Source organism: Carassius carassius, chromosome 38 (genome assembly GCF_963082965.1).
Source record: "Carassius carassius chromosome 38, fCarCar2.1, whole genome shotgun sequence".
Lineage (NCBI taxonomy): Eukaryota > Metazoa > Chordata > Actinopteri > Cypriniformes > Cyprinidae > Carassius > Carassius carassius.
In genome coordinates, this window is record NC_081792.1 from 14,301,600 (window position 1) to 14,318,717 (window position 17,118).

General features: G+C 36.9%; 1 protein-coding gene across 1 annotated transcript in view; it reads left to right on the forward strand.

Annotated features, from left to right (window-relative positions):
* The window catches only part of LOC132119389 (inactive N-acetylated-alpha-linked acidic dipeptidase-like protein 2), a 306,226-nt gene that overhangs the window by 275,352 nt on the left and 13,756 nt on the right, over positions 1-17,118 (forward strand). The window contains exons 12-13 of the mRNA XM_059529291.1: positions 4,103-4,196; positions 13,150-13,348. Of these exons, the coding sequence (XP_059385274.1) occupies positions 4,103-4,196; positions 13,150-13,348 (293 nt within the window). The remainder of the gene's footprint in view (positions 1-4,102; positions 4,197-13,149; positions 13,349-17,118) is intronic.

Sequence of the window (17,118 nt, forward strand, 5' to 3'; positions counted from 1 at the left end):
ATGTTATAAAGTAAAATTGTAGAAAAGTGTATTTTTGAAGAAGTGGAAGGCCAATTGATACAAAGCCAAAGAAGGTCGAAGAAAATAAGGTATTAAAACAGTGTGAATAAAGAATAATTAGAGACAAATCCCAGCCAGAGAAGTATGAATGTGTGCAGGAAAGGCTGAAACGGACTGGGGCAGTGTGAACAAAAAGTATTGTTTATTTAAACTTAAACAATAGAACACATCAATTATAATTTATAACAACCTTTATAATGAAATATAGTTTATCGTTTACAATTTAAATTAGGAGGGCGTGGACAAGTTCTATCTTTTATAAAGAATATCTGATCTTCTTTATGCACCAAGAGCTTGTAACACTCCATAGAGAAATGAAAATTTTTTATTAAAAGTCTTTAATCATTGGGTTTTGATGTCAAACCGTAAACGGATACTGTATGTGCAGATTGTATTATCTGTTAGAATTTTTTTTTTTGCCCATATTATTCCATGCCAAGACTATACCTGCTAATAACACATTTTGAAGGCCTCTCTTCTCCCCCCTCTCTCTCTTACACACACACACACACACACACACACACACTCTCTCTCTCTCTCTCTCTCTCTCTCTCTTTTTCTCTCTCTATTCATCTTTTGTCACTAAAAGATGCTGGCAGGAGCCATGCTTCTTTACACCTTAAAGTGTCTACAGACAGGCAACTGTTGTCTTAGATGATGAAATTTGCCAACATATTTCTGTACAACTGGAGTGAAACAACATTGTGAGAGACTAAAGTGGAAAAAAAATAAAAAAATAAAAACTACTATAGAATGTAGATGTGTAATAAGTACATGTTTTATGTATTGAAATTAGTTGAATGTGTGATAGTTCTCTCATCTCTGTGGCATTTTTGATGTAGGGTATTGGTTTCTGCGACCCTATAGAAAAAGGGAGCAAAATAACTATAGAGCAACTCCAGGAATGAGACTATAAATAAAAAATCAGCTTTTGGGTTCAGGCACATTCTGTAGTGCTGATTAATGCTCTCTTTGTTGAAATCAATTCTAGAATATCTCTGTTTGTGATTGATTTCACATCAAACCAACTGACACTTAGGGCTTTAATAAGAACCCCCCCCCCCCCCCCCCTAAAAAAAACTATATGTTTTAGAGAAAGAAAAAAAGGTGAACAGGAAAATGTATGATTTTGATGTACAGTATTGCAGTTATGGAAAATATCAGGTGTTTCAGCATCAAGTTTTTGCTTATTATTTATTCCACATAGTGATAAAATAAAATGCATTTTAATGATTTTATGTCATCAAAAAAGCATTTACTTTGGTGCTGTGGCATAGTCGTTACCCACTGAGCCATTGTGCTCATGTAGGTAATATGAGTTTGAGTTTGGCTCTCAATATCCTATTCCCCATTTGTTCCTTTCATAATTTCATGTTCTGTATCCATAACATGTAAATAAAAAAGTAAAGATTATAGCAAAATGCTAAAAAAAAATAAAAAAATAAATAAATAGCATCAACAAGTATAGTTTTCAGTATTGATAATAACGACAAATGTTTCTCGAGCACAAAATCAGCATATTAGAATGATTTCTGAAGGATCATGTGATTCTGAATCTTGGAGTAATGGCTGTTGAACATATTAATACAGAAAACTGTAGTTTTAAGTTGTATTATTATTTCACAACATTACTATTTTACCATTATTATGTTAATATGTTTTGTCATATATCATTTTAATATCATTTTAAATGATTTAAACATCGACACCATCATGTCAATTGATTAATATGTGCGAGGGAGAGAGAGCAAGACAGCGCTCATGTTGTTTGAACCGCTCTCTCTCTCTGTCTCTCTCTCGCTCTCTCTCTCTCTCTCTCTCTCTCTCGCTTTCTCTCTCTCGCTTTCTCTCTCTCGCTCTCTCTCTCTTACGCTCTCTCTCTCTCTCGTGCTCTCCGTGAATCACATTCGTCAAGGGCCGGGGAGCAGCTGGCCCATACAGTTAATGGATAACGGATCAACTATGACAGCCTACATCGCACATCCTGCGATGTGACTATCGTGGATTCGTACATCGCGATATCGATGCTTAAACGACACATCGTGCAGCCCTACTTATGTGTAAAATAAATATAAGGCGATAGACGATGGAGTGTGTTGAAATGAATCATGTAAGGACTATAGCCAGAGATATTGTCAAAATCATTAAATATTGTCATTAATAAGAGTATTTGTCATTTACAATTAATGTAGTGATGTTATTTTCTGGCTATTATTATTAGGTTACTTTTATTATTAAAATAATTTTACAATTAATTTGCTTTGCAACGATTTCATAGCGCATAATTGACACGCTGTGACTCACAGTGAGGAAAAAATATATATATATTTTTTTTTTTTGCCTATTAGCTTAGACTACTCCTCAGTGAAAATGTTTTTATATTATAGCCTACAATGAATTATAGGCATATAGCCTAAATAAAACTGTTACACTTCACTAACACTTTATCAATGAAACAAAAGAGCAGCTTTATTTTATCCACTGACTTTCAAAAACAACCTGTTCAACACGAATAATCTTTCCACTCATTGTTTTCACTATGTTCGGGCCACAAGAAAAAAATTAAGAAATAGATTAATACAGTTATATATAGGCTACCACATATTGGGAGATTTGTCTCTCGTCGTCTCTGACAGAATACGTGCTGTAAATGCGTCGTTAGATGCCGAAAGCGCAGACAGTTTTTACTTTCACTATAACCGGCATAAGTTTGACTTGCACAAAGTTTGCACGTTGCTTGTATGATATCCACTGGCTCGCCTTCACAGATTAAAACAGAAGTAGCCTATTTTTAATATTGCAATCTACCCGCACTACAACCCGAATAGTCAGATGTGTTGTGGACACGCTCTGAATGCGCTGAAACATGGCCAACAAACCTAAATAATTCACAACTTTTTTATTACTGTAATATTATCTTTATAATATTATGTTTGTGACATTCCCAATTATAGTTATTTATGTTGTGCACAAGCTGCATGTGCTGAAGCTGAAGAGCTGAATGAACACCGGTAAACTGAAATGCTGCCAGCTTCTTCAACACTGGGAAATGCATCATATATCCAGATATTTATACAACATAAATATAATATTACAACTTATATACGTACAAAAAAAACAAATGCACATGTGAATTCAAATTAAGTTACATCCTAATCAGAATGTGTAACTTTTGTTGGGGATGCGCTCTTGGCTCTTCCCGCAACAACGCGCTGAAACACGGAAACCAAACCAAACAAAAATAATAAACGTTTTATTATAATAGTGTTTTCATTATAATGTTACATATATGACATTCTCAATCATAGTTATTAATGTTGTAAGCTGCTGTTTGAGCTGCATGCACTGAGCTAAAGATGATGACCAGCAAACTGAAGCGATCTATTAACCCCATAGCTTAACCAAACGCATTCTATTTGAGAAAAAATCTGATTTATATGCATGGAATAAACACAATATTACAATTGCACAAAAGACTGTGAATGCACAAGCGAACTGTGCTAGTTGTGTGGATCCATTGTGGATGCGCTCTTCCCTATTCCAAAGATTCCGTTACATTATTTTACAGTAGACTTATCATTATAATATGACAGACTTGCCCTGCACATGTTGCAGTTAACTGCATTTTCCTTTTCAAAGTGTTTCCAATGATATTTCAAGCAATTAAAAACCATCATGGTGAAGTGTCTATGCAGGAAATAATGCATTATTTATCGGCTCTAAGATATCGGTCAAATTCTCTTATTGGTTCAATAACGATAACAGAAGAATTAACAATTATTGGCTGATACCAATATAGTGGCCAATATACCGTGCATCCCTAATAGAAACATTCATAAAAACAATAATGATTTTGGTGGTACTGTCATTAATAATGACATTTATATTTTATTACATACATAAAATACAGTATTTGTGATATTTGTGGTGCTTTACAGTTAAATAAAAATATAATATTTAATTTAAAAAGAATAATAAAATAGTTTGTATGTTATTTAATAAACAAGGATCTAAATTGACTTTTTGTCTTTTGCTGATTTAGATAACAGCCGAGGCCATTCTGCGACTTGCTACGGATCCCGTTCTTCCATTTTATCCTCTGGATATCGCTTTGGATATTCAGAACAAACTCAAAGGTAAGAATGCATCTTTATAAACTTATTTTACATTTTTAAAAAGAAAGGTTATCTTCATCAATTTTTAACAAAAGTACATTATGTTGGCAGAACTTTTTTTTCTGGATGATTGTTTGAAGGTGTAAACTGCTGGATCCCATAAAGATGATTTGTGAAGAGATCATCTGTTTGGGTGAACTTATTGATCTTTCCATCACAGTTTAAAGAGACACTGAAAGAATGACCTCGATTTCTTCATTTGTAAAATTAAGATTGGTGCAAACCATTTTTTGGCTCAACCGGTACCCTGATCAAATGGGATTATAAGCGTCAGAACTGATCGGCCATCATTATGGCACTTTTCATAAACAGCTTTACCCTGTGTGGGTAACAAAAAGGGAGAACATTCCCACGAGAGGAACACACTTTATATTTGCTGCTTTATTAGAGCCAAAGATGTAGTAATGAGCTTTTGACAGGCTTTTATTTCCAAATGCTCTTTATGTTTTCAAAGACTTGCAGAATTGGATTTTAGAGATTCAAATAACATGAAATGATTATACAGTGGCTCTCATCTATGCCCATTTTTCACCTCTGCAGAGAGACATAGAGAGCTTCCCCTCTGAATCTGCTCTGGTTCTCTGCTGGAGCAATGCACCTTTGTGTTTAAATATTCATGAACACAGAGAAGAGGACAGGTGGGAAATGTAATTGCACATAATCCTGCCACATGAAGACAGACTGCAAAGCCCTTAATACTGTGCAGTATTGATATTTCATCAGACAATCTTTTGTTTTACTGACTTGGCTGCAGCGGGGCAAAAAGACTGTGGCATTGCATGCCTTAGAAAATCCCATGTCATCTACAGATGCTTCGTGAAGGCATTTTCACTCTCACTGTTTGGAATGGAAAACATCTCAATATGTTTGATCTCGCAATTTTCACATACTGGCACTTCCAGCTGTTTCCTGAAAGATATACCCTGATGTGAAGCTACCTTAACTGTCAAAACTTGTCATTGTACTCGATACCTTTGTCAGGTATAAACAAATCTATACCATGGTCTGTCTGAATACTCGATTTTGATTGGCTGGCAGGTAAGCATCAAGTAAGGGATAATGCATGGCTAGCTGTGCATTAAATGGTTTTAATGCACAATATGGAGGCAAAGCTGTTAATGCTTACAGCACAATATTAGACTGAAAGTGTAAAAAAAATGTCAGTTACAGTTTGTTAGCTCTAGCATGGCTACTTCAAATCAGACACAAAGATGAAGTAGTGAGGTAAGATCTTATATATTTGAATCAATTATAGCATTTATTTGAACTAATTATCGAGAGAGAAAGAGGGGGAGAGATGAGAGTTGCATCTGTGTATTTCTCTCTACAAACAATGAACCTGTGAGTTTAGTTACTTCAAAAACAGCTATTTTACCTCCTTGTTGCTGAGAAATATAGTGTAGCAATTCAGCATTGAAGCTATTTTATTAAAATTTGTGGGGTAGAGTATTTTAAGTTGTACAAAACAGCTGGTTTTGCTGCTGGATAGTTCAAACTAGTGTGTATTACCATATTATTTTAGTGTATTATCTTAATTATGAACACAGTGGTTTTCAAAGCAAACAGTTTTACTGTTTACTGCACTTCATTAACAAAGTTCTCTTTATTTTCCTACAGCTGAATAAATCAATCAATCAGTACAAAGTCCAACCTTTTACAAACTTTTAATTTGTTTGTATATAAGTATATAGAGATAATGGATGCTTGTTGGTTGGGACTCTCTCTCTCTCTCTCTTCTCATGCTGTATTAATGACAATATTCATGAGGAATAATGAATCAATTGAGATCAAAGAGTCATGGCTAATTGAAACCTTTGATATCTTTTGTTCTCTTCAGATTCAGACAGCTCAATGGTGTTCAGATTATTTTAGAGTGACTCAGCAGAGTGAAGAATAAAGACTGCCAGACATCTGAAATCATACAAGTTACTTACTCGCTGCAAGATACGTTGTTAAGGCTGTTATTGGCATTGGGAAGCTACATTAAATCTCTAGTCAGCACTTCAAAGTTAAGCTGTACTCTTTGAAAAGTTAGCAATGTAACAACCTACTAAAAAGAGTAGCTAACATAAGGGAACATTTATTTATAAAATATGTAACTATCAAAGTATGCTATTTATAATTTGATCAGAGCAGCTTTCTTTGGATTTGAAATGAAAAATAATGTGTATTGTAAGCTTTAAAATTAAAAATATCACTGTGTTGAAAAATAATTGTGTAGCAGAGGAGCTGTTTCTCCTTCTGTTCATTATAAAATGCAATACACAAGCAGTCACAGACATTGTTCAGTCACAGCATTCAAACATCATCTGGAGTTATTTCACTCCTCTAAACAGCCACTTAGCTAACTCTGCCATTTGTTAAATTTTTGGTTGCATTTGATGTAACTTTAAATTAGAAGTTGTTGGGTATCTAATACAGTATGTGATAAAAGCAGGAATCTGATAATTTGCAGATAAAGGTAATGATGCTTTCTGATTTCAGATATAAATGGTTATAATTACCCATTGCATCTTCAGAAATCACAAAAACTTTCTATTTAATATTCTATTTAATAAAACCTAAAATGCATTTTCTGTACGATATCATCCTGGAAATGTAGCATTGCATCACTTGCTCACCATTGGAACCTCTGCAGTGAATGGGTGCCGTCAGAATGAGAGTCCAAACAGCTGATAAAAACATCACAATAATCCACAAATAATCCACATGACTTCAGTCCATCAGTTATCATCTTCTGAAGTGAAAAGCTAACCAAACTCAGCATTATTATGGATTATGAATGTTAAAACACCTTAGTGATGGATTTGTTTCATGCAAACACTTCACAAGATGTACAGGATTTGTGTGGGTTACTTGTGGATTATTATAATGTTTTTATCAGCTGTTTGGACTCGCATTCTGACGGCACCCATTTATGGCAGAGGACCCATTGGTTAGTAAGTGATTTCATGCAAAATTTCTTCTAATCTGTTCCAATAAAGAAACAAACTCATCTACATCTTGGATGGCCTGATGGTGAGTAAATTTTTCAGCAAATTATTATTTTTGAGTGAACTATTCCTAAAACCCTTAAAGAGCAGGTCATATGGTATTTTAAAGTGTGCTAATATTGTTTTGGAGTCAACAGGTTTAAATTAAATTTTCTCTGAATATACATTTAATATAAGAATAATTTTTTCAATGATTTAAAAATGACTTGTTTAAAGAAGTTCTGAGCTAAAGGTCTGTAAACCCCTCCCTTCCATAAACCTATCTGCTCTGATTGGTAAGCTGGCCAAGTCTGTTGTGATTGGTCTTTTCGTATACAGTGCGTGTCGGAAAAGAAATGCCCATACATTTTTTGCTCCGGAGGGTTACTTGTAAACAAAGATGCTATAAGGTTACAAAAACAGCATCGATAGTACCTTATTAATTTGAGTCAGAGGATGAAACCGATGCAGTTGCTTAACCAGAAACTCCATCGCAAACATGACTTGATCAGGAAAACAAACCCACATGACCTGCTCTTTAACGGCCACTCCTTATTTTGGAACATTTTTGAAAGTTTACTATCCAAACTTTAATTGTTATAATTCATAAAATGTAATCCTTATGAAATTTTGTTTAGCCACCGGATGAACACCCAAACTCCATTGATTTATTTATTTTCAATGCAATTTTCTGTCACAAATGTATACATTTCTCTCTCAATATTACTTCCATCACAAAATAATGAATATGGAATCTTGAGACTATATGTATTTTATCAAGATTATAAAAAGTTTTGATTGTAAAATACCGTAATACATTTTGACACTGCCCACTAAGGGGGAGGAGACTGCTAAAAGATTTTAAAGTACCATTTCCATAGTAGTGAAATGTCCGATTTCAAAATATATATAAAATTATATATAATTTATGATGATTACTAAAATATATAATAGGAAAAAAAAGACAATGAATAAAACCGTGCCAACCGCCCAATTATTATTATTATTATCATTGTTATTATTGTTGAAATATATATATATATATATATATATATATATATATATATATATATATATATATATATATATATATATACTGTATATATATGCTTTAGCCATTAAATAGTTTTGCACACTAAAATCCTTTCTAAAACAAATATGTCTTTGAATTCATCACTTTTAAAGATGTTTTTGTGGGTGTTGCATCACATCTCCTGTACACTGTTGCTCTAAGCTTTTGCCACAAGCATTGCATTTTTAAAGTGTGTCGATACATAGTCCAACTTTTAAAAAAGAATCTTGTGATCCCTGCGTTCAGATTTATTCCTTTGTGCTCGGTCTAGCTCTAGCTATACATGGCCACAAAAGAAACGCATTTGCAGTATGGACACACACACACACACACATTGATATATCAAATATTATATATAAAAAAATAAAATAGGTAATGTACAAACCCGATTCCAAAAAAGTTGGGAAACTGTACAAATTGTGAATTAAAACAGAATGCAATGATGTGGAAGTTTCAAATTTCATTCTTTTATTCAGAATACAACCCGAATTCCGGAAAAGTTGGGACGTTTTTTAAATTTTAATAAAATGAAAACTAAAGGAATTTCAAATCACATGAGCCAATATTTTATTCACAATAGAACATAGATAACGTAGCAAATGTTTAAACTGAGAAATTTTACACTTTTATCCACTTAATTAGATTTAAAATGTAATGCCTGCTACAGGTCTCAAAAAAGTTGGCACGGGGGCAACAAATGGCTAAAAAAGCAAGCAGTTTTGAAAAGATTCAGCTGGGAGAACATCTAGTGATTAATTAAGTTAATTGATATCAGGTCTGTAACATGATTAGCTATAAAAGCTTTGTCTTAGAGAAGCAGAGTCTCTCAGAAGTAAAGATAGGCAGAGGCTCTCCAATCTGTGAAAGACTGCGTAAAAAAATTGTGGAAAACTTTAAAAACAATGTTCCTCAATGTCAAATTGCAAAGGCTTTGCAAATCTCATCATCTACAGTGCATAACATCATCAAAAGATTCAGAGAAACTGGAGAAATCTCTGTGCGTAAGGGACAAGGCCGGAGACCTTTATTGGATGCCCGTGGTCTTCGGGCTCTCAGACGACACTGCATCACTCATCGGCATGATTGTGTCAATGACATTACTAAATGGGCCCAGGAATACTTTCAGAAACCACTGTCGGTAAACATAATCCGCCGTGCCATCAGCAGGTGCCAACTAAAGCTCTATCATGCAAAAAGGAAGCCATATGTGAACATGGTCCAGAAGCGCCGTCGTGTCCTGTGGGCCAAGGCTCATTTAAAATGGACTATTTCAAAGTGGAATAGTGTTTTATGGTCAGACGAGTCCAAATTTGACATTCTTGTTGGAAATCACGGACGCCGTGTCCTCCGGGCTAAAGAGGAGGGAGACCTTCCAGCATGTTATCAGCGTTCAGTTCAAAAGCCAGCATCTCTGATGGTATGGGGGTGCATAAATGCATACGGTATGGGCAGCTTGCATGTTTTGGAAGGCTCTGTGAATGCTGAAAGGTATATAAAGGTTTTAGAGCAACATATGCTTCCCTCCAAACAACGTCTATTTCAGGGAAGGCCTTGTTTATTTCAGCAGGACAATGCAAAACCACATACTACAGCTATAACAACAGCATGGCTTCGTCGTAGAAGAGTCCGGGTGCTAACCTGGCCTGCCTGCAGTCCAGATCTTTCACCTATAGAGAACATTTGGCGCATCATTAAACGAAAAATACGTCAAAGACGACCACGAACTCTTCAGCAGCTGGAAATCTATATAAGGCTTGGAATGGGACCAAATTCCAACAGCAAAACTCCAGCAACTCATAGCCTCAATGCCCAGACGTCTTCAAACTGTTTTGAAAAGAAAAGGAGATGCTACACCATGGTAAACATGCCCCGTCCCAACTATTTTGAGACCTGTAGCAGAAATCAAAATTGAAATGACTTCATTTTGTGCATAAAATTGTAAACTTTCTCAGTTTAAACATTTGCTATGTTATCTATGTTCTATTGTGAATAAAATATTGGCTCATGTGATTTGAAAGTCTTTTAGTTTTCATTTTATTAAAATTTAAAAAACGTCCCAACTTTTCCGGAATTCGGGTTGTATAACATAGATGATGTATCAAATGTTTAAACTAAGAAAATGTATCATTTTAAGTGATTATTTTTATATTTAAGTGATTTAAGTGATTAAATTTCTATTGAATAGTTTCAATAGAAATTGAAACTATTCAATTTCTGGTTTCATTTATTTATTTTTGTGTAGTGCCGATTTCAAATTTTGCTCAATAGCCCAAAGACATGAATAAGATGGTCTACTTAAATTGTATATATTAATTTATATATTAATGATGTTTTCTACTTCATTTTACTAATAATTTTATATAAATAATTTCAGTTTCTACAATCAAGCTCCTGTGGTTCCCCTCATTAGTTTCAATGTTTTGTGCACATTTGAACATGCACATAGAAATAAATAAACCAGTTTTACAAAACTTTAACATGAAACATGAAAATGGGAGAATCTCTGCTTTAATGTGGTACATGGCACATAGTAAGGATAATTATGGTTGAAATGTGTTGCGGTTTTAAATATTTTTACATTATTGCACATTGCTTTTATTTACAATGGAATTTCTCAAAAATATATTAAAGATGTCAAGGTTATATTTTCACAGAATGCTCTTTATGTTATGTAAGATGATTTTATGTAGAAAACAGTGAATCACACACACACACACACACACACACACACAAAAAAAAGATTTTAGCTGGGTTTTCACAGAGGTCACATTACAGATAGATAGATAGATAGATAGATAGATAGATAGATAGATAGATAGATAGATAGATAGATAGATAAATAGATACAGTCGTGGCCAAAAGTTTTGAGAATTACATAAATATTAGTTTTCAAAAAGTTTGCTGCTAAACTGCTTTTAGATCTTTGTTTCAGTTGTTTCTGTGATGTACTGAAATATAATTACAAGCACTTCATACGTTTCAAAGGCTTTTATCGACAATTACATGACATTTATGCAAAGAGTCAGTATTTGCGGTGTTGGCCCTTCTTTTTCAGGACCTCTGCAATTCGACTGGGCATGCTCTCAATCAACTTCTGGGCCAAATCCTGACTGATAGCAACCCATTCTTTCATAATCACTTCTTGGAGTTTGTCAGACTTAGTGGGTTTTTGTTTGTCCACCCGCCTCTTGAGGATTGACCACAAGTTCTCAATGGTATTAAGATCTGGGGAGTTTCCAGGCCATGGACCCAAAATTTCAACATTCTGGTCCCCGAGCCACTTAGTTATCACTTTTGCCTTATGGCACGGTGCTCCATCGTGCTGGAAAATGCATTGTTCTTCATCAAACTGTTGTTGGATTGTTGGAAGAAGTTGCTGTTGGAGGGTGTTTTGGTACCATTCTTTATTCATGGCTGTGTTTTTGGGCAGAGTTGTGAGTGAGCCCACTCCCTTGGATGAGAAGCGACCCCACACATGAATGTTGTCAGGATGCTTTACTGTTGGCATGACACATGACTGATGGTAGCGCTCACCTTTTCTTCTCCGGACAAGCCTTTTTCCAGATGCCCCAAACAATCGGAAAGGGGCTTCATCGGAGAATATGACTTTGCCCCAGTCCTCAGCAGTCCATTCACTATACTTTCTGCAGAAGATCAATCTGTCCCTGATGGGTTTTTTTTGGAGAGAAGTGGCTTCTTTGCTGCCCTTCTTGACACCAGGCCATCTTCCAAAAGTCTTGGCCTCACTGTGCGTGCAGATGCGCTCACACCTGCCTGCTGCCATTCCTGAGCAAGCTCTGCACTGGTGGCACTCCGATCCCGCAGCTGAATCCTCTTTAGAAAATGATCCTGGCGCTTGCTGGACTTTCTTGGACGCCCTGAAGCCTTCTTTGTCAAGTCTGCCATTCTAACCCAATCAGCCTGACATAATGATCTCCAGCCTTGTGCATTCTACATTCTCACCTGAGATAACAAGACGATTACTGAAATGATCTCAGCAGGTCCTTTGATGACAGCAATGAAATGCAGTGGAAAGGTTTTTTTGGGATCAAGTTAATTTTCATAGCAAAGAAGGACTATGCAATTCATCTGATCACTCTTCATAACATTCTGGAGTATATGCAAATTGCTATTATAAAAACTTAAGCAGCAACTTTTCCAATTTCCAATATTTAAGTAATTCTCAAAACTTTTGGCCACGACTGTAGATAGATAGATAGATAGATAGATAGATAGATAGATAGATAGATAGATAGATAGATAGATCTGGTTAGAAGTCATGCTATAGTGACATGATACTTGCAATCAAGTCACATTTTTTTAACACATCCCTTTTTAAACTTCTTGAATATGCATGTATTTGACTCATTTGTTAGCTCTTGTTGCCAGGCAGATGGAGGTAGGCTAGGGGTGCATCTTTTATTTATTTATTTTTTTGCCCACAAATTTGGCATTAAATACTATGCTGTGTAATTCTGAGGGCCGGTGCTTTGCTGGAGTTTTGAGGGTTGCACATAAGCTGTCAAAACAAAGTGAAGTCAAGTGCAGAGCCGGGGGGTGCGTCCTTGAGAATGACGTCAAATTAGACAAAAGCTACTTTGAATGATGGGACTTTCTACATAAAATTGTTTAATTTACTGTCACTTGCTATTTTTTTTCATATTTGTATACAATTTATTAGCAATTTTTGAGAAAATTACACCAGATTACACAGATTACTATTTTATTCATCTTCAGAGGCAAATCATCCACACACACACACACACACACACACATTTAGATAGATGGATGGATGGATGGTGGACGGACGGACAGACAGATAGATAATAAAAATAAATTCTTAAATTCATTCTTGTATTATAATTTTTAGATGACCTACTGAGGCGGCCAGACCTGCTGAACGTGGCTGCATCTTTGAGAGACAACTCAGCTTTCTTCCAATCTGAGGTCATGCGTCCTGCCAACGACCCCAAAGAGAGAGATCCCGCCCATGTACGCATGCTCAATGACGTCCTACGAGATCTGGAAAAAAGTTTCCTTATCCCGAACCCACCTCCCGGCTTTTCCAGGTACTGTAACTGTTTTACTCCTGTGGCTTACAAGATTGCAAAAGTGGAACATGTATTGCAGCTAAAAGTTTGATCAATCCATACATTTTTACAACATGAAATCTTTCATGCAAAGCATGATGTAATTCTTCAAAGGAAGTGAAAAGAGGTGAAACATTTGGTGGAAACTTTGATAAACTGAAAAAAAGTGGTATTCATTACAGTATTCAGTGCTGAAGGGTAAATAAAAGCTGAATATAAAGTTTATTGTGAGAACTGAAAAGAAAGTGTTACTTGCTAAACCTGCCAACGTTTTGTTAAATTACTTTAAGAAAAAAATATATATATTGAACAAAGACCTGACTATTCTACTATTTTCCCCAAGCAGGTTTACTAAGAAGTTTGTGTCTTTACAATCTATGGATGGGATTATTATTTAAAGACTTGAGGCATCTTTTAGAATGAAAAACATAATATGTCACCCTGGACCACAAAACCAGTCTGAAGTCGCTGGGGTATTGTTACAATTATGGGTGTGTATGTATGCTAAACGAAAGAAGGAGAATACAGACAATATACTACATTACATTCAGCATTAACATAGACATTCACAGATAACTTCACATACAATCACGGACGAGGGAGAACTGAACAGACCGGGTATTTAAACACACAGAAGGTAATGAGGGAACTGGAGACAGGTGGGGAATCATCAATTAACCAAACTAGAACAGGAAGACCAAATAAGGAAACAGAAAGTTCATAAACGTAACAGGTATTTGCAGCAATATTAAGTAAAAATCATGTTCCATTAAGATATTTTGTACATTTTCTACCGTGAATATATCAAAACTTCAGTTTTGACTAGTAATATGCATTGCTAAGGACATGTTCTCAATATTAAAAATTTTTTGCACCCTCAGATTCCAGATTATCAAATAATTAATGCTGGTTTTGTGGTCCATAGTCACATATAAAGTTTAACAGGGGATTTATTAATTGTTTTATTAATGCATATGCTTATGCAGATGTCAAGCAACTTGCCTTTAGAAGGATTTTGCATTATCAGATGAGGAACCAAAAAAAAAAACTGGTCGACTAAGCATAGACAAATGTCATGTTTGTGTTTTAATTTGTGATTAAATAGTATATTACTACTTTTATATACAGATAAGTATATTGAAGAACAAGTAACCTAGATTTCAGAGTATTATTCCCTCAAAATCTGCAAAGACTATACTGTAGGCTCATATGTTATGACAGTTAATTTTAGAATTAAGAACAAAGGCAAATGAGGTCTAAGCTGCATTGTCAGTTGGACTACAGCAACTGCAGGGCCTTGTTTTGAAATCTGAGGCTATACTAATATATATTTTGGCACATTAAACTGCATTCCTAATCAGCATTCACCTGGCAGTGCAGTGCCGGCCTGAGCCTCTTGGGGGCCCTAAGCAGAATGTGATTTGGGGGCCCCCCTCCCACCACGCGGAGTCACTTGTGCTTCAAGATTATTGACAAAAATATCACGCTATAATGTTACATTATAAATGAATACAGTGAGGTTATGTATTAATACAAAATAAATAAATAAAAATCAATACTTAAATAACATACTTTACTCTTAAACTTCTGAATACAAACTGTCACAAAACATGAAATAAATAATTTGCAAATGTGCATTAAATGTGCAATATTTTAAATGAAACCAAAATAGACAACTATTAATATAATAAAAAAATATAATGTTACAAAAAATAGTTAAAAACTTCCTAGCTTTTCAGGAGGCAAAGTCACTGATGACATCGGGACAGCAGGATTGTATTGTTGTGCCCCCCTTGGGAAAAAAAACCTACTATAGGGGTGAGAATAGACCTTTAATCAAATAAAAAAGTAAATGAATAAATTGTATTATTTACTAATTAGAATTGTAGCTCTCAACATTTACCTATGGCTATAACTTTATTATGACTAATTTATTTCATAGTCTTAAGCATTCAGAAATCATGCAAGTGGAAATTAAGCAGTTTTACTATGATAAAACCATGGTTTATTTTTGTAAGGGTTGTGATATGCACGTTTTTTGTTGAAGAAATTATAAAGGCTGTGTCGTCTATAGCAAAAAATGTAACTGTCACAGTGTCTGGGTTGTGTTCCCTGGGTATCCACTAGGTGTCCTCAGTTCCCACGGTGTTTATCATTTTATCACTTCCTGTCTCCTTATTTGGTCACCTTCCTCCTTGTTTAGTTAATTGATTGTTCCCCACTTGTCTCCTGTTTCCCCATTATCCTTTTGTGTATTTATACCAGGTCTGTCTGAGTCTTTGTCACGGAGTCCTTGTTGTATGATTGATACTTCCCAGAGTCTGCTCTTCCCATGTGTTCTTGTTTTGTTTCATTGTGTTTGGATTTTCTGGTTTTGACCCTGCCTGGACTGTTTACCCCTTTGGATTTGCCTATGTAATAAATCTCACACCTGCAATTGGATCTCTCCTGTGTTTCTTGTATCACTGTACTTGACAGAAGGACTCCGTTATGCCTAGATCCAGCGGTGTGGGATTTCGAATCTGTTCCCCAGCCACCATGGAGGAACGGAGGGGGAGATTCCGAAACTTAACCACCCTTCATCAAAGGGGGAGTGAGGTGGGTGGCCTGGCACAATTGTTTTGGACCATGGCAGTCGGATTAGGGTATTATGACGCAGCACTGAAATACTTATTTAATGATTGCCTGGATGACCCTTTGCCTCAATGGGAGATGAAGGGGTTGGAGATCCTGGACTTTTGGGGGTTTACCCATTACCTGCGCCATCGTGCTCAGTGGGATGCAGCAACCACACCTGAGTCTCCAGACAAGATGGCCGCCAGCCCAGCGCCACAGCACAAAATGGCCGCAAGCCCAGAGCCACAGCACAAGATGGCCACCAGCTCAGAGCCACAGCACAAGATGGCCGCCAGCCCAGCGCCACAGCACAAGTTGGCCAGCAGCTTAGAGCCACAGCACAAGATGGCCGCCAGCCCAGCGCCACAGCACAAGATGGCCGACTCAACACCTGAGTCTCCAGACAAGGTGCCACCGACTCACCATCATAGAGGGCGGAGGAGGAGGAGACATGCATCTACCGTTCCTCAAGGTCAGGAGGACGTTCCCGAGCAGGCCGTCGCCGTCCCCGAGGCGGTGATCGATGCTGTTCCGGAGGCCGAGGCGGTGCCCAATGCCGTTCCCGAGGCCGTTCCCGAGGCGGTGCCCGATGCTGTTCCGGAGGCCGAGGTGGTGCCCGATGCCGTTCCGGAGGCCGAGGCGGTGCCCGATGCCTTTCCGGAGGCCGAGGCAGTGCCCGATGCCGTTCCGGAGGCCGAGGCGGTGCCCGATGCCGCTCCGGAGGCCGAGGCGGTGCCCGAGGCTGTTACCGAGGCCGTTCCAGAGGAGGTGCCCGAAGCCGAGGCGTCTCACGTCTCCACAGGCAGTCTAGAGTCGAGTCAGGTTCCAGTTGACCCTCCAGAGTCGAGTCAGGTTCCAGTTGACCCTCCAGAGTCGAGTCAGGTTCCAGTTGACCCTCCAGAGTCGAGTCAGATGTTTGTGGACCCTCCAGAGTCAGGGTTAGTTACCGTTGACCCTCTAGAGTTAGGGCTTGCTCCTGTTGATCATCCAGAGTCGAGTCATGTTCCTGTTGACCCTCCAGAGTCGAGTCAAGTTCCTGTTGACCTTCCAGAGTCGAGTCAGGTGACTGTTGAATTTTCAGAGTTGAGTGAGGTTCCGGTTGACCTCCGGTGCCCGATGCCGTTCCGGAGGCC